This window comes from Procambarus clarkii, chromosome 66 (assembly GCF_040958095.1).
Source record: "Procambarus clarkii isolate CNS0578487 chromosome 66, FALCON_Pclarkii_2.0, whole genome shotgun sequence".
In the NCBI taxonomy this organism is placed as follows: Eukaryota; Metazoa; Arthropoda; class Malacostraca; order Decapoda; family Cambaridae; genus Procambarus; species Procambarus clarkii.
Window position 1 is genome coordinate 25,808,107 of NC_091215.1, and position 25,671 is coordinate 25,833,777.

The 25,671-nt window shown below is 38.2% G+C and overlaps 1 protein-coding gene across 10 annotated transcripts in view; it reads right to left on the reverse strand.

The window, feature by feature from the left end:
- The window catches only part of PMCA (plasma membrane calcium-transporting ATPase 3), an 83,258-nt gene that overhangs the window by 34,280 nt on the left and 23,307 nt on the right, over window positions 1-25,671 (reverse strand). For 7 of the 10 annotated variants that reach the window (XR_011223873.1, XM_069309887.1, XM_069309884.1 and 4 more), the window contains 7 exons: window positions 24,027-24,162; window positions 17,558-17,692; window positions 13,258-13,326; window positions 12,413-12,625; window positions 10,667-10,869; window positions 9,815-10,090; window positions 6,501-6,706 (listed from right to left, as the gene is read on the reverse strand). Coding sequence is in view for 9 of the 10 variants with exons in the window: in XM_069309887.1 (XP_069165988.1) it covers window positions 6,501-6,706; window positions 9,815-10,090; window positions 10,667-10,869; window positions 12,413-12,625; window positions 13,258-13,326; window positions 17,558-17,692; window positions 24,027-24,162 (1,238 nt within the window). In the remaining variant the exon portion in view is untranslated. Of the gene's footprint in view, window positions 1-6,500; window positions 6,707-9,814; window positions 10,091-10,666; window positions 10,870-12,412; window positions 12,626-13,257; window positions 13,327-17,557; window positions 17,693-23,081; window positions 23,240-24,026; window positions 24,163-25,671 lie in introns of those variants that run through there. The other 3 variants (XM_069309888.1, XM_069309883.1, XM_069309890.1) reach the window with 2 other exon arrangements.

Here is a 25,671-nt window from a genome sequence, read left to right on the forward strand (position 1 = left end):
CAAAGTTTTCACAGTTTTTACTGAAAATTCCTCGAATTCTTGAATGTTCAATTAAGGTAATGTTGAAATGTTAATGCGTGTGAATTTGATATTCTGTTAAAAGTAAGGTTGCTAAAGTGAGGCCTTACTGTTTTATTTCAGTGACAATTTCTATAATTTTTGAAAACTTATTATAACTTTCCTCTAACATCCATATAATGTGCCCCATTTTTAAACAAAGTGTATGCAGTCAACGATCAATAATCAGTGCCAAATGCTACATATTCACTGCCAATGTTGTATTTGTTTTCTAGGCTATTGCACTATAGATTATTTCGATTGGTCAGATAAGGAGAGGTGAGGAAGTTTTAACATTTTCTTTATAGTAGTATACAAAATCACAAACCTACCATCCTGCAACTTCTATTACAGTAGCACCATGAACAATTTAAACCGTATCCAAGCGTATTCGTCTGTTTATGGCCTTAATACAGAAGTTATAATACAGTGCTATATTATCCTGTATGTAGTGTCGGGCTTCAAAAGGCACTTTGAACTTTATAGCAATCATCTTGAATTATTAGCTTTCGACTTGCTTACGAAGTGCCGTGTGAAAATACTGTTAACTAAACACATTCACAACAATAAACTTTGGGGGAGTAACACGAGCTTTGCAATTGAGGAACTGTAACAAGTACATGATAATTTTGGTAATAAGTCATCAACAAACAGTATGCATAAATTATACAAAGCTCTTAAAAACACATAACTATTCCTGGTAGGTGTAAAATATGTAATGCCAAAGTTATAGTCGAGGATGTGATAAGTATTTTCTATGTTAGTACACATGACTAATAAATACTCACCCAAGGTAGCAAGTGTGATGTAGCTATGGCTGACAAATTATTACTTATGCAGTCTATGAAATATGGGCTCTTGGCTGCATAATGCAGACTTAGCCAGGTACCAAGAGTGATTTGGGAAGTGCAGAAATTGACATATAGCAGAATTAGTATTGGATAGGAATGAATTTTTGTTACACCAATATATTATTTTAAGCATTATTAACCCTAAAAACCATATAGGAGCATAAAATTAAATGTGAGAATATAAAACTTATGCAGCAGCATTTAAATGAGGATCAGTGTAATGCGTTTCAAATGACAAAGTACAATGGAGTCACACTTTGTTATATTACAGTAGTGCAAGCAATAGGCCGCAAACAAGTCTGAAACAGCAAAGAATTAATATGGCCGTACAACTCCATACCCAAATGAACAACCTTATCCCCAGGAAACAACCATTACCCAGCAACACAACAGGCAGGAATGAATCCCAAGATATGTCACTTGTGCCCCCTTCCCTCCACTCCAAACCAAGACCATGTTGAAGCCCACAATCCCTACCAATCCCCTAGTAATAATGAAGGGGGGAAACTAGTAATGCATGTGAATGGTGTAATGCATAAGTTAACACTAAAAATAAGACGCAGCCACACAACAACAGCATCACAATGGATGCAATGTTTCCAAGAGGTTAACAAGAGATTAGAAAACAAAAGAAACAAGGAAGGAGAGCGAGTTACACTGCTATGGCTGCAACACCATTTTGTCAAACTATGAGGTAGTGTCAGACATGACAATGTACTGTAGACGATTTAAAACAGAAACGAAAAGTGAGAAATGACGCAGACTGCACAATACTACAGAAGGACCTATACAGACAACAGGAACAGATGGACAAAAGGCAACTAAATGGTTAATTGTGGATCATTCATTTTAATTTTTCTGCATCAGCAAATTTCGACTTGTTAATGGATTATACACGTAAAATAATATTAAAAAAAATTGTACAACAGTTATATTTAGTGCTATTGGATCTTGAATGAATGCTATTCCGTATAAAGCATGACTGAACCTTCAACATTTAATGTAATCAAGATCTTTATTTTTCCAAGGTTTCTGGAACTTATAACCAGACAAGATCAACTTAACTGGAGCACTCCAGCTTTTCATTAATATATATTTATTGCACACCACCCTTACTCACCACCTTAAGTATACAAATACTATACACTGAATTTACAGAGCCGATGGTAAACAATTTGCCGAGATAATGAGAACATTATTCTTATTAATATTCAATAAAACAAGGCAATAATATTTTCCATGTTATGAAATGCGTGGACAGTAACACAAGTCTGCATCACTAGTACTAGAATGTCACCATTAACTTTATCATTACATCGCTAACAACAGCTACAGAGTTGGGGGGGGGGGGGGGGGAAGATGATGATGAACTTGGCCTTCAGTACTGTAATTATTAAATGCAGCAAAAAATAAAGTGACCCTTAGTGAGAAAATAATAAAGATGGGGTTCCAAGCCCAGTAGCCTTCTCCTTTATCCGGGGCAAGGATAAGTGGACGTCAACCAGGTCACCATATCCTAAGGCCAATTTTAATAAAAACTCCATATACAACATATTGCTAACATAACTCCATATACAACATATTGCTAACATAACTCCATATACAACATATTGCTAACATAACAATGTTAGCAATCTTACCCTACACTCAATACAGTGGCGGGAGTTATCATAGAATAGGTTACAACATACCTATATATTAAAATAATGAATCTTTAACAGAAGCCTTAACAAAAATTGCTTTTTAAACTGTCACAAGTAAAGTATTGTTCGACTATTGAGAACTACATTTGGAAGCCGTATATGGAAAGTAACAAACAATACATCTACAGATGAAAACCATTAATGTAATAGATTTGTGACATCCTGGAAATAAATGACAACTAAGCTCGAAACACGTATAGTGAAAAAGTAATGTATAATTTGTTTATCAGTGATAGGAAGCCTGTGTGTATGTATAATATAAGAAGTATAATATTATTTATATATATATATATATATATATATATATATATATATATATATATATATATATATATATATATATATATATATATATATACATATACATACATATATACATACATATATACATACATTATATATATATATATATATATATATATATATATATATATATATATATATATATATATATATATATTTATTATTTATTTACTTTATTTACACATACATAAACACACTTTATATTTTAGTCTCTTATCAACTCCCAACCCCCAAGTTGAACTATTGACCCTTTCCCAAGATGCAGCCCCACAACAGTTGCCTAACTCCTGGGTACCTATTTACTGCTAGGTGGACAAAGGCATTAGGCAAAAGCATAAATACGTGCCCAGTCATTTCTCTCTTACGCAGAAATCGAACCCGGCATCCCCAATTGCGAGTCGAGAAGGAAGCCAACTGTACTACAAGACCCAACTGAATTATAAATCTCACAAAGATTCAAGAGAGTATGATTAATGCAAAAGAAGAATTGGTACCAACTCGGGAACAAGAGACCGAACAGATAAATCTGAATGAAGTGTCAAGTGCATGTTCACAATGTTGCACAAAATGGTAGACAAGTGGCAGGAAACCATTGGTAATATTTATAAGCTGCAAAAAGCTGCTAAAGATGAGGAAAAGTAGTAAATTCTGCAAATACAACATGAAGAAGAAACAGACTGGGAAAATTGTTTGTAAGAAACAAAAAAAAAAAAAAAGGAAGAAACACACCAGTTCTGTTAAGTTTAGTATCCCCAACATAGTGGCAGGAGTAAGCTTGCTATATACCTTACATCATCATTGAGCAAGTATACCACAAAATATCCCTTCTTCCCTCTTGTATCCAGATTAACCAGAGCTTCTATCCTTTAAGGATGGACAAAGCCATCCAATAGAGAATAGTAGTCAAAAGGCTAACGCACACAAAATGCGTATGGAATTACAAATGCGATGGTATCACAACAAGAACGGGTTTTGAACAGTCACAAATTGCTGCAACACTGGAAATATAGCCCTCGAGTGTTAAAGAAGATGTACCCTTCCCAAGACTATGCCAGATAATTGATAAAATAATTAGGTTAGGAGGAGTAGTATCTGATGCTCCAGCTGAATTAGAATTTTAAGGAAAATAACATTTTGATAAAACTTTATGAATGGCAACAGTGGATAATAAAAAAAAACAATTGTGGTTATTTACAGCCTACCAAATAATACCAGAAGACACAGGGAAAAGGATGACAAAAGCAATGAAAACCGTCTGAAGATCATGGAAATGTTTTCAATATGTTGTAGTGTGAAGTCATGTGAATGTTATGAATAAAGTTATATTGCAAATTTCAACAGGAAAAAGAACTATTGACTTAAGAAATTATTGCTTTACACAAATTTTACCAATTTATTGTTATTAACTGCAAAAAAATGAACATTTGCAGACTAAAGAAAAAGGATTTGAGTGAAGATGAAATGCTCTTATCTGAGTAAAGCAATGCTCGCTCTCCCAAGGAAACGACCAAATGGCCGGATCAAGTCAACAATCATTTCCTTACGTAGCGGAATAGTTTGCAAATGTCCCTGCCAAATTATAAGAGGAATAACAAAAAGTGTATACTGCTTTATCTAGAATGACTTATAGAAGTTTCATTCCTCTACATTTGAAACCACTTATTGAAACTACACTTGTTATTAAACGACTGGTGGGCCATATTCCAGGGGAAATTAGTGGTTAATGCTTTCAATGAGCTATGGGATGGGAAAGCCTGCTAACAGGAGTCAGCAGCCATATGTTTCTGTACCCACCAGTACAGAAAAAAAAAAAAAAAAAAAAGACTGCCATCACCTGGCAGAGAAAAAACAAAGTAGAGAGCAACGAATGCTGAACAGAAATTTGCAGATCTACTGAACAACAAGATCTGGTGTTCGTATAGAGCCACCAGAAGCAAGAAACTGATAAACCTACACTCCAGTAAACCCACACCGAAAATGACTGTGAAGCAAAACAAACATGGGAAGTGGTAGTTTGTCCAGTGTTAACAAACTATGTGTTGGCTAACCCTTTTTCCGAATAGACAGTACATTTTAATACTAAATGTAACAAGTACATGTCTGACTGTCTGCACAGTACATAAATACACATAATTGTGCTGTTACATTTACCTCCCCATATATTCTCCTCATTTTCTGTTAATACACATAAAATTTTTAGGTTGAAGTTTTTGTGTTCAATTCTATATACACAAGTTTTTAAATATAAAGAATTTATTTTTCAGTTTTATTAAACAACAGAGATTTTATACAAAATTTGAAAATATCCTGAGTTACTTTATAATTTATTGAAAGACTTTAGTTTTGTTTTATTAGTTTTATAAAATTGTAATATCAATATAGTTATTGGTTAAGTACTAATTGTAATTAAGAAGCAATAAATGCTATTTACATGCTTGTCCTCCTACACTCCCAAGGTTAGGTTAGGTCGTGGTTTTGTATACAGCTTTTCAGGTAAACTCAGGTAAACTTTTCAGGTAAAAAAATATTTACAATATTTTGGTGCGATGCTGGCGATTAAGTGTATTTATGTACTATGCCCGATGGTCAGGATTGTACTTATTACATTTAGTATTAAACCGTACTGTCTATTCGGAGGATGGGCTGGTGTTAGTACCCTAGTGCACCACCAGGTGGCAGCTCAGGCTATCCAGGCATTCAACCTGGTTTGGGGGACTGTTTGGTCATTTTTTCTGGAGAACAGGAAGGACGTTGCCTTAGGGAGAAACTGGGTAGTCTAGCCCCAGAAGTATCTATCTTCAGATGTTCTGATACTTCTGGAAGCTCCTTTTTCTTAGAAGAGTAAGCCATTCGTCATTAAATCCATGGAAAACTGAAGTGCTCAATTAAGAACTTTTTAAAACACCAGAGTTTAGTTATCATATGTATGTAGTAATTACTATTTACTTATAATGACAAGTATGAATGCAAATCTCAACATATATAATAAAATTTGTAAGATTAAAACCTGGAAAACTGAAGGATTGAAAAGGTAATGTGGAGGTGGGAACACTTACCACTGTCGTGCTGTAGGGTAACTGTATCCTTGAAACAACCTTTAACACCAATATATTGATATTACTTCAAGTCTTGGGTATATTGAACTACCAAAAAATTTTACATTGAAATTCTAACATAGTAATACCATCGTCATTTATCCCCCCCCCCCTTTTTTTTTAAACCGTCATATACTTATTTTAAGCAACAATTTCTTGAAGTTTCTCTCAGGAAATAAGCTTCAATGTTATAATGCTTCAATGTTACAATAGTAATGGTAATAATGACAACCAACAACTGATACCATTATTCTACATTAGCAACCATGCACAACAACATAAAATAATGATCCAGCTAAATATTAATATCTACAATAGCATTGTGCACATTTATCTCGGCTACATATATAGCCACAACTAACACATTACTATCTAAAACATTTTTCACATTCACATAAAATTAAGCAGGCAAAAACATTTACAAGATCTACATTCTATGCATAGAATAAAAACTGAACATCACTGTAGTACAGACCGATAACAAAACTTACTTTTTCATGACAATTTCCGAGGCACCTTTCGTGTAGATGCGGTAACCTCCGTCTCGAGGCACCACCGTCGACATGGATTTTCTGGCAGAGTTAAATGTATATACTCTGTGGAAACTTTCTTCAGACACTTCATCACGGATGGCCTGATAGCTCTTACCAAGGTCCAAGATAAATCCTAACAAAGAGCACTCGGTTTTGTTTCCAACCTGTTGAACAAGGAGAACTATACAGAGCCATCGCACATAATGCAAATAATTTTAATAATCTGTGGAGGGTAATGTAAAAGACTAGGAAAACAAATAATGCATTTTTGCATCAAATCTCTCCCAATATAAAAAAATATATTATTATATAATACTAATGCTGTAATCTGAATACCAGAGAAAATTAAACTCTTATGACTAAATTCAGATACAGTGGAACCTTAGTTGACGACTGCCCTAGAGTACAAATTTTTAGTTTGACGATGTCAAATTCATCGTAAAATTTTAAATTGGTGTACGACGGTTTACTTGGTAGACGGCGTCTGTTCATACTCGTTTGGGTCGAATGAGCGCGTGGTGCTGGGGGTGCAGGGCAAGGCACTCGGTTTGTTTACAAGTTTATCCCGCGTAGTGATGACCGCGGCCGCGCTTGAATTCTCTGTGAAGAATTTCATTGTTTGCCTGCTTTTTTGCTCTTTTAACATAAAAATTCTTATTATATATCATGCCATGGGTCCCAAGAAAGTCAGTGGTAAAGTTCAACCTAAGGAAACCATTGTGATGATGACCAATGTCCTCAACAATTAAGAAATGGTGTACAATATGGGAAGAAATGCAAACTTTTGTTGAAAAGGCTTATCCAAATCAAGCTGTAGCAGGCCATTGTGTTAACTTTTTTAATGACAATGATGTCTCACTTCAGACAGGTGTTGCAACGTAGGAAAAAACAAGTGTCGCAAGACAGGATTTTAGTGAGAAACAAGCAGTGAGCCACAAGCAAGTCCTAGTGATATGCAGGCAAAACATAGAGAGTACCCCAGAAAAGTCATCATTGCCTGATGTTTAAAGGAAGGGGACTACCCTTCCAAACACTAACACCACCTCTCCTCCTCACCGTCTTCCATTTGCCAACAAGAGTCCTCATTCAAGGTAAGATATACATACAGTACTGTATCTTAGCTAGTACAAAATGAGTGTTCTTCGGTATAAAATGTATTTTTAAGCTAATATTTTTAGGGGTGTGGAATGGATTAATTTATTTTCCCATTATTTCTTACGGGAAAATTGGATTGATGAATTTTTGGTTGACGACACGTCTCTGGGAATGAATTACGATCGTAAACAAAGGTACCACTGTACATTTAAAGACAGCAGCCAATGATACAAATGTACCTGATAATTTCAGAAAACATAAATGAACCACATTTTGTATATACAGTAGTACCTCAGCTTACGAATTTAATCCATTCCCAGAGACGGTTCGCGAGTCAAAAATTCGTAAACCGAAGCGAATTTTCCCATAAGAAATAATGTAAATTGAATTAATCCGTTCCACACTCCCCAAAAAATTAACTTCAAAGTAAATTTTATACCTAATTCACCCAATCTTTAGTACTAAAGTATGTACAAGTTATTGCTTACCTTTATTGATCACTCTTGTTGGCGTATGGAAGACAGTGAGGAGGGGGAAGGGGAAGGAGAGGTGTTATAGTGTTTGGAAGGGGAGTCCCCTTCCATTATAACATCAGGCAGTTATGACTTCTTTGGGGTTCACTCTCTGGCATATTTTGCCTGCATACTACTAGGACTAGCTTGCGGCTCACCGCTTGATTTTCTCACTAAAAAGCTATCCATGGAGGATCGTTTTCCCTTTGTTGTAACACTTGTCAGTAGTGAAGCATCACAGTGTCATTAAAAAGGCTAATGCAACAGCCTACTACAACTTACTCTGGGGGAGACGTTTTAACAAAAGTTTGCATATTTTCCCACAGTCTACACCACTTCCTAAGTGTTGAGGAAGGAACGTTCTGTACTGCCTTCTCCTTCCCTGAAGACATTTCCTCAACTGGCTCTTAACAACCCGTGTACCATTTTCATGTTTATGAATAATCTCTTGTTTTTCCTCTATGGTCATTCTCACATGTATTTTCTTGGCTTGAACCTTACCACTGGCTTTCTTGGGACCCGTTGCGAGACATAATAACTTTTATGTTCAAATACTCAAAAATCTGAAAAATACTGAAATTCTTAAAAAAGAATTCAGGTGTGATTGTCACTAGGCGGGAGGTACTGACAAACTGAGATGCGGTCACCGTACCACCACGTGCTAGGTCGGCCATACGAGTATCAACAAACTTCCTTCCCTGAGGGAAAGTTCGTAACCCGATTCGGATTTTACAAAGAAATTTTGTTCGTAACCTGAAAAGTTTGTAAAAAAGGGCATTCGTAAACCAAGGTGTCACTGTATATGAATTAGTCTACATTCACAAACCAATTTTTTTAGGCAATTGACACTTCACCAACCCACCTAAATGATTTTATTAAGAGATACAAACACTTTCCAAATATGACGAGGAGTATTGATGCAATACAAGTATAACAGGCGAGTTTGATCACTAAGAGTTTATCAGTTTCTTCAACTACAGTATATATATGTGTACGTAGTTAATCCATCCAAGTTATTTAATAATAAATAATAATCAAATTTATAGAAAGTGTGTACACAAATGTGGAAGCCCTATTTTACAAATTCAACAGGAAACATTACGTATTACATGTAGGGTATGGAAGGCAACATGACACTTGGGGCAAACTGATTAAACAAAAAACGTTTCATTTGTGGCATATTTATTTGCTCTAAAACCTTTTAGTAGAAGTGCTAGAAGAATTCGGTACACTAAAATTATCCCCATGACAAGAAGCTAAATAATTCATAAAAGTGCATTTAATTTTTTTATCTTTCTTTTAATTTTTTTTATGACAGCTGGAAGAGGAACCCTACAACATGCATAAAATATTCCCATAATCAAGAGCTCTTGCTCTGAACACTGTGCGTCCGAGTGTACTGTATGTCAATTTAACTGAACCTTAGTACAGTACTGACATGTACTCATAATTGCTAGTGCATCTATGCAAATATCAACCACTGCTAACACACCCTTATTTTATCTTTGGAACACTACTGGGCAGCATAACTTAAAACATATCAAGAATTAATAGCAGTGCATTTGTTCCATCCCATAAATATATGGAGAAATCCTGGCAGATACTATAGCTATTTTTCAACCATTTTATTTGACAGGAAGACAAACTGATTTAACTAAAACCAACCTGTTTAGGGAGATCTCCTGGGTTATCTCCTGGCAAAACACGTGATGTATAGGCAGAATTAACACTAATAGCATAGAGCAAAAGCTCTGCAACATTACGTGGTAGTGATTCATATTTTGGTGAGGTTTTGTAGGTTTCACCACCTATATACGACTGAACAACAGTCATACGGTTGGTTGTGAGGGTGCCAGTCTTGTCAGAACAAATGGCTGTGGCGTTACCCATGGTCTCGCAGGCATCCAGATGGCGCACCAAGTTGTTGTCTTTCATCATTTTCTACAGAACATAAATAATATGCATCAATGAACATGTTTAATTACAAAATTATGTTATTGGCTGCCAATCCTTCACATATTTAAACCATTCAGTGAAAACAATACGGCACTTTCCCTATGAGGAACAATTAGTAGTCATTAAATTCAGTAACCTCTGATACTATTATTACAGGATTATGGGATATACCAGAAGTTTTGAGGTAAAAAAATTAACTCCTACAAGTAATTAAGTTTTACCGTTATTTTACCCATACCCTTCAGGAGGCGGTTGTGTGATACAATAGTTTTTTGAAGAAAAATATATTATTTCCCCTGTTTCTTCTAATGCTGTTTCCATCTACATAAAAAAATAATAACAATGCCTAGACATTGATGATATTAAACCACACCTACCCTAAGCTTATTTACCTTACAGAAGGCACACACATATATACAGTATATATATTTTCAGTTGTTGATAAGCCAAAGACATTAATCCTATCCACAAGAAAATACTGTACAAAGTAGTGAAACAACAGAATTAACCTGGAGGGGTACATAATGATTCCTTATTAATAACAAATGAGCTGGGACTTACCTTGACAGAGTAAGCAAGTGATAACGTGACAGCCAGTGGGAGACCCTCCGGCACTGCCACCACCAACACAGTAACACCAATGATGAAGAACTTGACAAAATGGTTAGCATAAAATGGAGACCAGGGTTTCTTTTCCACAACAAAAGTTTGTACACAGAAACGGAGTATCAGAATCACAACTGTTAACACAGCAATGAAAGAACCTGAAAATAAAGGAACATAACTGAATTTTTTGCACAAGTCAAAATTATATAATATACTCTTTTTAGTATTTTTTTAAAATTAAAAAAAAAAATTAATGTGAATTAACTTGTAACAAAAGCATCTAGAAATAATTACTGCTACAATAATGAAAATAAAATCACATCAAAACATACAGTAAGGCTGCAGTTTTCCACAAAATGGTTCCTTTGTATGAATGTGGTCAGGGAAAAATTACCAACAGAACATTTAAATATAAACATGATATCGATTCCATTACATAATAACTTCTTAAACTGCCATTCAACCAGGCAATTAATGAAGAGTCCAAACCACCCAATCTTTCTGTCTGTGCATTACTTAGAAGTGCTGCAAACATGAAATATATCTCTTACTGACCTTAGTTTCAAGCCTACTCACTGACTGATGTTTGAAGGACCAAAAGTAACACTAAATTCTTTCTAAAGTCTTCTACAGTTTATGTAGCATGTCCATTAATCAGTTAAGCCTGTATTCAGAATTTGAAATTATGTGAAACAATAGCGCACAAAGAAATTAATATATTAAAAAAAAAAAAAATAGATAATCAAGAGTTTAATAACTTTAAAAAATAGGAACCACTAAAACTAAGTAAATTTAAATAAGCAAATAAGCAATCTATTCAGAGATGGCACACAGATGCCCCACACCCTTTCAATAAAACAAATAAAATAAAAATACTAAGTTATCAAATAATAGTGTTCCCCCAGGATGACCAAAGGTCTTCCCCCAGAATGATCAGAAGACCAAAGGTTCCGCCCCCCCCCCCCCCCTGTGCCCCCTGGATGATCAGAAGGCCTCAGTTTCCTTTTCTTATGAATATGCCAGAACAGTGGATCCTTGACTGTGTGAACTACATGGGACCAATCCCAATTCGTTGGAGTGAGGGATTTGTTGCAACTGGAGATGCCTTCACGAGGCAGTTGTGTGATGCAATTTTTCTTTTCTTAAAAAGATAAATATATTGTCGAAAAATATCCCCCGTTTGTCGAAAAATATCCCCCGTTTCTTCTAACGTCTCCATCTACATAAAACATAAAAAATGACTGTTTCCATTCATCCCTAATATTTTCAGCACTAAATCTTATTTCAAGTAAATATTCAATTTCAATCTGTCATATGATGAACAACTTTCCCACAGGTCTGTGAACTCTGGCCCTGCTTCCTAAGCAAATCCCAATATCCCCAGCTTCGCTGAAAATATTGAAAATTATTGTTAATTATTTCTTCGCTAAAAATCTAAAAAAAAAACTTGTTTGGCGTATTTGGCAAGTAAATCTGGCCAGGAAAGTGAGTGTTGCAAGCAGAGATTCTTTGAAACAAGGTCACACTATACTTACAATGAAAGCAGACCTTGGCACTAGAGAACGTTCTTGCGGGAAACAAAACCATGCAGTAAAGCGAGAAGTATTGCATCGACTAACACTAATATAAAAAAAAAAAAAAATTAAGTAACAGGAATAACAAAACTTCGGAACCAAAATAAAAAAGTAAACATAGGCTTACCAGCATAACCAATTTGAATAGCCAGCTTTGTAAGCTTAGCTTGTAACACCGACTTCTCTTGACTACCTGATGGTCTGTGTGGTGCTTCCTCCTCCTCCTCCTCCTCTTTTGAATGTTTATTATTTCTTACATCCCCATCGGCATTAGCAGAGTTGACCGTCACGTGGTGAGAGTTACCCGTCACCGCAGCAGCCTCACCGTCCCCTTGCTTGTCTGTAAAACACATCAGTAATTAGATATTGCTACAACGTTTTAAGTTTAATCAGAGCATTCTCAAGCGAAGCAGTAATGACAATGAATGATAACTGTTGAGAGAAAATATTGTAAGTCAATAATGATGAATAATTTCATTCAAAAGTCAAATAATCATGCATTAATATTATGAAAACTAACTTGAATTCTATTATTACACAAAACCAATACTATAATTGGCTTCAGCTTAATTTTTCTAATAAAAATTAGGCATTGAACTTTGCCAAAACAATGAGTTGTATACTTTTGAAGCACACATATAACTTAGCAAAGCCATTTTACATGAACATCAGAGGATCAGCAGAATCTACCACAACAACAATTTGGCAACATACAAAAGACATTACAAACAGCAAGACCAGAAAATGAAAAATTACCTACTGTAATTGAGACTTAACATTGTCTTGGCAAGGACACAGTGTATAAAAATAGAAGACTGATATCCAAACAGCAACATCAAACACACAAAAAACACGCAATTGAATAGATGGGACACGATAAAAGGTGGATGAAAGTAAATGACAAAACATATCCTGAAAAGAAAAAACCAGGTAGCAGGAGGATGTGAAATACTAAAGCCAGTAGAGCCATACTAGGATTGGCGTCAATCAACTCTTCGCCCGAGTCGCCCTTCTTCTGTTTTTTCCGCTGCTTTTTGGCCTCTGTTTTTTGGGCACAAGCGGTGATTTGATGATGATGATGGATTCGGAAGGCAACAACGGTAGTGGTTGGTTGGTTGGTCAGGGGTTACATGCAAAAAAAAGATGTTCAAAATAATAAAATCATTAGTACTAGAGAGGATATACAAATCAAATCCATAAGCTTTAAGTGGCAGAGGTAAGAAAAGTACTAAAATTATTTAGGAACCTGGTTAGGAGGAGTACTTGTGAACAGGCTTAACCACAACTGTAAGTCAGCATGGGTAAAAAATTTCATAACAGGAGGCTAACACAAAACACATTAATGAATCTAGCATAAAAAGCATTATAGAATGTGCATCAGAGCCGTCTTACCGCATGGGCCCCGATGGGCACTTGCTTGGGAGGGGGGCCCCACGAGTATGGGGTTCAATGTTCATTACGGAAGCAGAATGTTGAAATATTTAGGTCTTGTTGCAAGCACACTTATATAACCCTACATCCTGGTGTGGGACTAAATATTTAAGATATATATTTCCAGGTGAATAACCCTTTCAGCAGAAATGAAAATGTTTTGAGAGTTTTGTTCTTCCCACAGAAGAGGAAGAGAGCTAAAGAGGAGAAAATAGAAAAACTTCCAAAAATAACATCATAGCTCAACACAGGTACAATGACAGCCACTCCTACCATTCTTTCAGATATAGCATTCACATATACATACATTCCTGCTACCAATCATCCAGTTTCAGCAGACATACCATCATTGCCTGTTGCTGCTGCTGGTGACATTTTATAAGAGGAACTACCCAAATCTGTAACGGTAAACAAGTTTGTAATTCAAGAGACAGATCCGGGGCTATGGAACATTAATGATACTAACAATAGATTACTGGATTTGTAGTGGCTCCTCTTCATGTCAGAATCATGATAGCAACCTTTACTGCAACCTTTCAAACTCACTCAGTGTATAAAACACCTTGAGTAGAGAATATGAAGGCAAGGTATTTATCGAACAATGTATGTGTTCAAACGTGAACTGCGGAATGGCAAGTATGTAAAACGTGAGTCGCCTATTGTCCAAGAAAGAATCTCCCTTTGCTACATTGGGGTTCAATGCCTGGAAGCCCAGCAATGTTATTGTAAAACATGAAAATGGAGAACATCAAAAGTGCATGACAGCATATTTGATAAGGCATAAACTGGAAGTGTAGATTCTTTATATTACTTGAGCAACATTACTCACAGCAGGAATATTAGCATAAACTGTTGACATGCGTGGTTTCTATAATTCACTTTCTTGCCTCTAGAGGTTTTCCATTTTGTGGAGAAAATCAGATTATTGGGTTGGCAAAATATGGCAACTATTTAGGTATACTAGAGCTGCTGAGTGAATTTGACCCTTTCTTTGAAGAACATCTAAAAATGTATGGAAATCCTGGAAAAGGGAATCCATCATATTTATCTGCAAATATTTGTGAGGAATTTATTTAATTAATAGGACAACAGGTTCTTTGTACTATTCTTGAAGAAGTAAAAAGAGTCAAAGTATTATTCAACAAGTGTAGATTTCACTAGACATCTCACACACAGATAAACTGACATTTACTGTCCAATACATTAAAGGCTGTGAGCCTGTGGATAGTTTCATGATGTTCATCCCCATCTTTTCTCAAGGAGCAAAGGATCTAATAGACACTGTCATGGATTTTTTTAATGAGAACAAAATTCCACTATCAAACTGCCGTGGTCAGTCATACGATAATGCCTCAAATATGTCTGGATGATATACTTGATTGAAAGCACGGATTCATCAACTCAATGAGTTTGCCATCTATGTCCCCTGTGCTGGACAGAGCCTGAACTTGGTGGGAGTAAAAGCAGCTTAGTGTTGTCTACAGACTTGTCAAATTTGTTGACTTTATTCAGCCTCTGTATTCATTTTTTGCTGGTTCTACTCATTGCTGGAATGTACTGACATCACCTTTAGAAAAAGATTTTGCGATCTAGCATCTGTCTGACACACGATGGTCAGCACATTTTGATGCCGTTCTTGCTCTGTATGGGAAGGTTTCGAGAAAATAAAACATGCACTGGATTCTCTATCAGCTGACAATGACTAGCAAATAAATACAAGGCAAGATTGAGCAAAAAATGGAAAACCTAGAAACAATATTTCTCACAATTCTTTGGAATGACATGGTAGAAAGAATGAACAAAACAAAAACAGGGTCCTGCATCAAAGGATGTAAACATCCTTGTTGCCACGAATCTTCTCGAGTCTATGAAAACCTATCTGCAAGAATATTGACAAATTTAGTAAATATGAATTCAAAGCCAGGAGTATGTGTCCAGATACAAATTAGTGATGGGAAAAATTGGAATGAAAACAAAGTGTGTGTCTTAGTAGACATAATGGATCGGCAGAAGAGGTACTTCTCATTAAAAATTAAAAATTCAAGGTGGAAACTTTCCTTCCTATTCTGGACATTCTTAAACATTGAACTGACAAAATGTGCAGAGGCTTATTCACAGATTGGAAATATGTTTTCTTTCTTCAGTGAATTGAAAACCATTGTTTTTGATGCACTAAAGAAAAAGTGTGAACATCCGGCTAATATGTATCACAAAGACCTGAATTATGATGATTTTTTTAAATGAATGAGAGCATTTCAAGCACTACATGGCTCTTAAAAATTGTGAGACTCTCCCTGCACTGTACAGAAAAAAATGTCAGACAATTTGAAACATGTATTCCCGAATGTTGAAATTGCACTCTGTATTCATATACAAGATGTTGACCAACTGCACAGAATATTCTTTTTCAAGACTGAAACTAAAAAATCTGTGTCGTAGCACAATGGGGCAGTATTATTTGAACCGACTTTCACTCATGTGCAAGGAAAATGACATCCTGAAGACCATTGACTTCAAGCTAATAATAAAGCAATTCTCTGAAAAGAAATGCCGCAAATGCTTGTTATAATAAGAAGGTCGTACTGTGCCATCTAATCTGTGTAGCTTACCGAGTATTAATGTGTTTTTCAAGCCTTGTGTATTGGTCAAATGTTTATCATGTTGATTAGTTGCTGCTCTACAGCACGTTTTTAATATTTTGACACCAGTTTCGTTAATGTGCCAAAAACATAAGTATTTGTTTAATATCATTGACCATTTACTTTTTATTCCTGTGAGTGGTTGTCGTAGAGGGTCCCCAGCACACTGGTTTGCCCAGGTGCCCATCATGCTGTTAAGACGGCCCTGGTATGCATGTCTTTCAATGCATCCCATACTCGATTATTTGTTAAATTCACTGCAAACCTTAGATTAACATTAACAACATTAAGAGTATTGTTAAACAGCAACAAATCTGACCTCCTGGTATGACGACCATAAGAACTACTGAAACTATTCAGTACGAGATGTATAACTCTCAACTGGCTTTTACAATAAAATTAAGCTTTAATGGTTTTTAACTTCTACAGCTGCAACAAAGCCTGGCTACAACTAGGGAAGATAGTCCTCCCTCACTGAACCATATACAGGTCCACCAACAATATCTAGTGCAGCAGCTAATACAAACTAAATAGTGTTACACAATTTGTTATGTTGAAATAAAATGGAATAAATTCAAGATTACTATAAACAGTAAATCATAACTACTAAGTTTTTCTGAAGGAAATGTTGCCATCCCTAAGCTATTACTCAAATAGAATACTCTACAGTAATTTTAAAGTTCTTATTAAAATCTAATAACTGGCTTTACTAACATGCCTAATCTAGAATATCATTCGCTTTTATAAAGAAAGAAACCTTGGCTATAAAGTTGTCAGGTGCAACATGCATACTTATGCCAGAGGGTGGGTCTCAAAAAGACGGTGTCAGGTGGATGCCTATTGCTATGATGTGAAGAAAATGGTTTATATATGATGGCTATTAAATATCAATAGCAAGAATAATCTGCATAAAATGAATATGCTGTGGCAAAAAAAAAAAAAAAAAAAAAAAGACAGACAGTCTGAGCTTCATTGGTTTTAATCTACAGTAACAATATAATTTTCAGCCAAGATCATGAAATTGAAAGAAAACACCAAATCTGAAGTATAATTGTACACACTATAACTCCCCCCCCCCCCCACAATGAAACTCAGTTTAAATGCCTGAAGAACTACAGACCTAAACGTAACTAACCACAAAAGATTTTTTGGTTAAGAAAGCTTCAAACAAGAGGTAAATACGACCACGAGAGTAACATTACCTTTTTTTCGTTTCTTCGCTTCAACCTGTTCTTCGTCTGCTGCAGCTCCGAGTAGCGTGAAGATGATACCTGCCTGAGAGTTCACCCCAACGGCAGTGACCAGCATCTTCCCACTCCCCTCCATCACATGAGTCCCTGTACCAAAGAAAAACAATGATGTTCTTTGGGACAAGATACATTTAATTTATACAGAAGGGGTAAAGTGACACAACCTATTTTTAAACACCAGGTATTTACATTTCCAGGCCGGGAAAAATGACCGAGGTAAAACAAATTTTCCAAACATTTTTCTCAAAGCACATAAATGACAATGTGGTTGAATAGTTTATATTATGTATGAAGGTTTTACCTGAAGGCCAAGTGCTACATCTTAGTCATTCAGTACAATACAAAATTACTTTTGGCTTTTTATATGCTAAAATTATACCACACTTACTTCACATTGCTTTTGTTTCAAAATCTCACCCCATCAATGTATGAATCATTTTGGTTACTTGCCAATATTCTACTTTCTTCACATAAAACACAACTATACCATACAGCCCTCCAATCAAACTTTACTGTTACGCATCTCGCCACTACATTATCTCCACTGAACACTTCTTCAATGACTATGGCTGGGATAAAAAAAGTTTGATAACACTGATCAGCTACTGCCAGTCTACTAACAGAATGATGAGGTTGCGTGATCTAGCATACCTGGAGCATACCTGGAGAGGGTTTTAGGAGTTTTTCTACAATCCGAGCCCGGCCTGAGGCCAGGCTTAACTTGTGATAACTTGGTCCAACAGGCTGTTGCTTGGAGCAGCCCGCAGGCCCACATATCCACTACAGCCTGGTTAGTCTGGCACTTGTTGCAAGAACCTGTCCAAGTGGCTCTTAGATACCTCTACCTTCATTTCGGTAATATTTCTAATGCTTGCCGAGAGGGTGTTGAATAGCTGTGGACCCCTGATGTTCAGATAGTGTTCTCCGATTGTGCATATAGCAGCAACTCTACCCCTCACTGGTTCTATTCTGCATTTCCTTCCGTACCTTTCACTCCAGTATGTTGTTCTACTGTGCATATTAGGGACCTGGCCCTCAAGTTTCTTCCATATATATATATATTATTGATACCTTTCTCGTCTCCTTTCCAGAGTACATTTTAAGAGCTTTGAGATGGTCCCAATAATTTTAAAGTTTAATAATAATATATATATTATATATTAGTATATTTTGGTAGCAGTCTTTCTTGTAAACATATGCTGTTGAATATGACCGAAAGGGTAAGATTAATGATTCTAACAAGAATCTTCTCAATATTTCTCATATTTTTCTTTGCTGTCGAGGAAAGTTGGAAAATGAACTCTCCAAAAGTTCATTTTCGCAATTAATATGGCCTGATGCCTAGAAATGCGTTTCGCAAGGCACTCCTCACATTTTCAAAGACAAATTTACAATGCATTAGCAAGAGCTTGTATTCTCTTGGAGTAAGGTGGTACAGGACGTGATTGAGATGAACAAGTGGATGAAACAATGGATATTAATAGGCCATTATTAATAGCCTATGTTCATGCTTTTATTGTCTCTGTGATGGTTCAGGGTCTTGAAGTGGATAGAATGCAATTGTTGTTGATTGCTGGTCTTGACTTTTTGATGTGTAGAGCCTCACTGATGTCCAGTCTTCTGTTGTCATTATGTCTGTCAATTATTTCAGTGTTGCTTGTTAAGATGTCTCTGGTGATGGTCTGGTTGTGTGAGGAGATTATATGCCCCTTGATGGAGCCCTGTTGTTTGTGCATTGTTAATCGCCTAGAGAGAGAGACATTGTTGTCTTGTCTATATACCGAGATCTTTGGGGCCGACAGTCCCCAAGTGGGCATGTGAAGTCATAGATGACATTGGTTTCTTTCAAGGCATTCTGTTTGGTGTCTGGAGAGTTCTTCAGGAGTATGTTGGCGGTCTAGTGGCGGCCCAGAGACCGCCAATCTACTCGTGAAGAAGACCATGATATATATGGTCGTGATATGTATATCACGTAGACTGTGATATGCAACACGTGTATCGTCCCATTCCCCCCTCTCCTCACATCCTTGGGAAATCTCCATCCTCTGTGCCACATCCATCCTTTCCTACGCTACACGAGAGTATACAAAACAGGAGGGCAACCAACAATACAGACGTTCAGGCCAGAAAACCACAGTAAAAAAGTGTCTCTTTCACTAAATTTCATGTTAATGTACAGTACAAAATTTGGCAAAAAAAATTAAATTGTGAATAAAGGCTTTATAAAATGTATAGCTTCTTACTTTGGGGTCCAGTCAACCTCTTTCCTCACCATGTATTAAAACTTATTTTTTGACAAATTACAGCAAGTCAGGGATCCATTTTTAACAGCTGCTGTTGACCAGATGCTACAGAGGCAAGTGCACTGATAAGAAAACAAGGCCCTGTAAAGCATTGCATGCACTGTGAAAAAAAAATATGTTGAACAGAATCAAAATAGCTTTAAGACTGCTCACTGCAGGGACTACTCAGTGTAAGACATCAGCAACACAGCAAGATCATACCTTCATCTCCGATGTTTAATAATAATCATAAATACAGTGTATACGAGATGCTACTGGTGGATTTCTTATCAGTTATATTAGCTATTTATTCCTTTTACACAAAAAAACAGCGTTGAATGTAATGAAAAGCTATTTTCTGGGTAAGTCCCGTCAACTCCATGGAGGTATCGAACTGATATTAGCCATATTTGTCTGGGGCTTCAGTCATAGGGAGTTCTTATGACTACTGGGAACCATGAGCCAGAACCTGGTTCCATCAAAGGCAAAGGGAGCAAACTCCACTCTGAGAATATATTCATGTCTGCCATCGACTAGGGTTTAGCAACCAGAGAGGTAGGCACCCCAAAACAGACCCCAACTGGTAGAAAATTGAAACCCAAAACAAGAGTCCAAGAACTCTCCAACTCCTTCCAAGAAAAACATTGTAACAAGCAAATCGTCACCAAACCAACGTGGCGCTCATTTGCACCCCCGCCCCTCGGGAGGGGGAGGGGGAGGGGGTAGCTTCCGCCCACCCAAGCCGGCTGCCTGCTTACCAGTTCTAAGCAATTGGTAAGTTCTAAGCAACTCGGAGACGGAATTGTAAACAGAAACGGAAGAAAGCAAATGTAACGAAAAAACACCGATCTGAGAGAGGGAGGGTGCCAGGGAACATCTGGGAGCTAACCGAGAAAATGACGTTTCATTACATTTAACACTGGTTTTCTGTGGGGATTCCTGTCGGCTTCCTGGAGCTAGTTACCCTAAGATAAGTAAACAAGGGACTTACCCGGGAGGCGTCAGCACTGTGTGCAAAATGACAAAGACGGGACAACTGGCTGCAACCAACAGCCCAAGGCCACACAAGACCTCTGCGGGACCAAAACTTTCACAAGATAATAGGCGGCCAGGGGCCCTGTTCGACCTTCAAAACCCCTGTGCCCGAATGTCAGCCCAAGACATGTTCCCGTAAACAACAGCAAGAGCCGCAAACTTCCAAACATCATGGGCATGAAGGTAGACCGCAGGCTGACTAGACTTGATAACCCTGCAGACAACCCGAGAAACTTGAGCCCTGGAACAGGAAACGAAGGATACCGGATCAACCTAAAGCGCGTCCCCAGATACAGAATCTGAGGTACACAAGTAACGGCGTAAAACCACAACCGAACACAAAACATGATGCAACCCTGGCTTGACCAACCAAGCATCAATAACCCACGGACCCCTCCGAAAGCCCGCCGTCTCATTCTTCGCCAGAATAGGAGGCGGCAGCTGAAAACTAACAAAATGTCTACCAGGACTGAAAGGGCAGAAACCCCTGTGCCGGAGGAGAGCATGAAGCTCCGACCACGACCCCCAGAGGCCAAAGTAAAAAAAAAAGCAAAGAATCAATCCTGCCAAAATGCATCTACCACAACGGCTTCACCCCTAGCAAAAAGAAATGACAGTCTGCAAGCCAGGAAGACGCCGGAACCTCATAACGCACCCAATACGGGTAAGAGGATCCAAACTCTAGAGAGACCAGGTCCATCACAGCGGCAAAGTCCGAGTCTCACAGGAGGTACACACCCAGGGCCTCCCAAACCTCCGCAGGGGAAATCCGAGAGGTGGAAAACCTTCGTAAAGACAAAGCTGTGGAACCCAAAGGAACCTGGAAACAAACATGGGGAGGAAAGGGGGGGGGAGCCGAACCCACATCAAATTCATACTAGGAAGGGGGATACGAAAACCCCCGAACCTTGCAATAGCAAACCCCACCCCAGAGGGTACCAAAGCCCAGGCAGGATTAAACAGGGCCCAAGTGCCCCAGGGTGACTCGCCCCCACCCCAGCCTCAGAAGCCTCAAAACCAGGCTGAGCCATCCTTCACACCCTCCACCCTTGAAGAAAAGCCAGAGTCCAAGGGAAAGGCATCAAAGAAGGGGGGCCTGCTGATAAGACCCTGGCCTTGGTGGGAGGATCAGGCTCAAAGGTCTCCATTCCAGCATCGAATGAGACAGCCCCCGGAGCCGCCCGAGTCTCGTCCCCAACTAAACCTCGTCCCGACTCTGAAACCCTCAGACGTTGGGAGCCGGCAGCAGTGGGAGAGTGGGAGGGAAGTGTAGGAGCAGGGCAAACATCACCAACAGGAGAAGTACTCATGGGTGCAGACTGAACCAAGGTCAAAGCAGCCAACACCCTCTCCCCCCCCCCCCCCCAAGTCTGGGTCCCTAAAATAAAAAAGGGCAGCCCCGGGGCATTTGAACGGGGCGACCAACTTAGGTTTTTGTTGGTGCAATGCGCGAACATGCAACGCAACAGCTCCTTGATCCTCCTAATATCTTCTGAAGAAGAATGGGTAAATTTGATAAGGAGTGGGGAACAAGTCTCACACAATCCCAAGTCGAAGATGTCGTCGACCCAACAAGCAGCATGACTGATGCAAAACAGTTGATCGTCACCCCGAGACCAGGGCAACAAACAACACTTAAACTCGCACAAGGCGAGATGGGACTCTGAAGACATATCCATGTTCACCAGAGCCCTGATGAGGGTTTCCAGGGCCCACAGGGAGAGGTGTCCCTATGGAAACCCAGGCACTGGTGCTGCAAAGAAGGTTGAACCCAGTTTATATACCAGGCAAACTGACCCACGCAAAGGGAGCAGCCTCAGGGATCGAGTGGAATACTACCAGACGGAACCTAGCCGTACCTAATGGGAAGCCGGCAGCCCTCCACGAGACAGGAAAGAACTGAAAAGAATGAAGAGAAACGCTGAAAGTACACCACAACAAGGAGGAGGCCAGAGACACAGCCGCTGCTAGTATGCAAGCTGCTCAGCACCATGCGCCCTATCCAGCAACAAACACTCCCTACCCAGGGCCAAACGAAAGCACCAAGACCACCGTTGACCCCAAGGGCAAGGCAGATATCAAGCGAGCGCAACCCCTACAAGAGTGAGATCCCGAAAGCCCCAGGGAAGATAACCCTGAGACGTAAGGGTTGTACTTACAGGGAGCCTAGGGAAGATAACCCTAAGCACATGCAGCTCGAAGTACTGGTATTCCTGGCCAATGCACCAACACACAGCAGGGACAACCACTTGTGGAAAAATCCTGGCAGGAAATGGAGGCTAGAGATAATGTCAGCCCCCAACCTGCTTCAGTTGACTAACTGATAAGCAGGCAGCCGGCTTGGGTGGGAATTTCCCTTCGTGTTCGGGGGGGGGGGGGGAGGAGGAGGAGGAGGAGGAGGAGGAGGAGGAGGAGGAGGAGGAGGAGGAGGAGGAGGAGGAGGAGGAGGAGGATTATATTTCTAATACCCTCTCAGCAAGCATTAGAAATATTGCCAAAACAAAGGTGGAGGTTTTCAAGAACCACATGGACAGGTTCTTGCAACAAGTGCCAGGCCGGCACGAATGAGTGACTTGTTGGTTTGATGATGATTTGCTTGTTACCTTGTTTTTCTTGGGGCAAGTTCTTGGGCACTGTTTGGTCTTGGGTTGCAATTTTCTACCAGTTGGGGGTCTGTTTTGGGGCACCTACATTTCTGGTTGCCTAACCCCGGTCAATGGCAGATAAGAATACTCTCTCAAAGAGTGTTGTTTTCATAGACCATTGCTCCCTTCGCCTCTCTGAGGGAACTAGGTTCTGGCTTATTAATCCTGGTAGGCATAAGAACTCCATATGACTGAAGCCTCAGACTATTATAGCTAATATCAGTCCCATAGCTTCAAGGAGCCAACAGGGCTCCACACAGATAATGTATTATGCTTTGGAATACACAGAAAACTTTAGCACAAAAATTCTCATGTTAGAGAATACAAAACAAGAAGATTTGACTGTAATAAGAAATATCTGTCAAAAGATGAACTGAGAAACATCATCCATTTTTGGAAACAATTATAATCCTACCGTACTTTCCTATACAAAAGATTATAGTTTTTATTAATTTATACCTGAGAGCAGCATTGGATCAGTGTCAGCCCCTTTCTTAACATGGTCTGATTCTCCTGTTAGAGACGACTCGTCTATCTTCAAGTCGTTACTCTGTATCAAGATACCATCAGTTGGTAGCAAATCACCATACTTGATCTGAAAAATTAAGATTATGAAAATATTTCAGTCAAGCATCATCCTACATTTAGAATATGCTAATTTTGTAATAAATATAAAGTTGAGCCAACAACATGACATCATTGGCAACAAATTCATCTTATTCATAACTTGCATTTGTTTCCTTAAAGAAATACCAAACTGAAGAAAGATTTTATTTGGAGGTAACTTTCCACCTGTTAAGACTGTCAGATTTGATTAAGCCCTTACAGATGATATGTTATCACAAGATGAAGTCTACCCCTCAAATTCCATGTTGTGTTCTGTTTTACAAATTCAATTCTTATAATTTTTTAACATAACTAAGATAACCACTGTTCTTTAGGCATTCCTTGTTTCAGACCATATTTAAAAACTTGCATGTAACTAATCCAAACCAGTGAGCAGATTCCTTTTGCATAGAGTTGCTGCTAGGTTTTCAACTTCCAATAAAGCAAAACAGTAATGTCACTGAAAATATGTAATTTTTGCACTTATAAAAAGATAATGCGAGTTTTGCAAGAATTTGAACCACCATCCATGAGGAGAGAAATTGAAGCAGAGCTATCTGATAGACCACTGACCAGCAGCAGAGATGATCCAACAGTGGTAGACAGATGGAACAAGTGATATAAGAAAGTGGATGTTTAGTTTCAAAGCATCATACAACAGAGTATTGAGAAGTAAGGAATCATTCAGATCCTTGAATACCTCATAGGTCAAACCAATTTTGGAGTATGCAGCTCCAGCATAGAGTCCAGATATAGTCAAACATAAAACAAAGTTAGAAAAAGTTCAAAGGTATACCACCAGGCTAGTTCCCAAGCTGAGAGGTATGAGCTACATAAACTACTGGAATTAAACCTCACGACAATGCAAGACAAGAGTTATCCGAAACATAATTACCACCTATAAAATTCTCAGAGGAACTGACAGGGTAGATAAAGAAACTATTTAGCACTGGTGGTTCATTTAGCACAAGGGGACTCGGGTGGACATTTGGTACCCATATAGGCCACAGTTATATTAGAAGAAAAAATTCATTGTCTAAGTAGTGTCTAAGAAATGAAATGCATTAGGAAGTGATGTGGTGGAGGCCAACTCCATACACAGTTTCAACTGTAGATATTAGAGCGCCCAACAGGCTCAGGAACCTGTATACCAGGTGACTGACAGTCGAGAGGCAGGACCAAATAGCTGAAGCTCAACCCTGCAAGCTCAACTAGGTGACTACCATTAGAGTAGCTCTCATCCTGTAATAATTTATGTGTAATTACAAGGTTGTGTAGCACCAGACCATGTTTAACCTCTTCTCTAAGTTGGTTGTGCACAAACAGCGCAACAAACTCGCATTTTTATGGACAGTGGTCCAAATCCTGGCAGAAGCCATTGTATTTTAATGTTATTTCCCAACATTGTGAACTCAACAAAAAACAAATAAAGACCATAACTGATGATGAAACCTGCAATTATTAAAAAAAAAGCAGTAATAAAATAAACTGTTCTGAA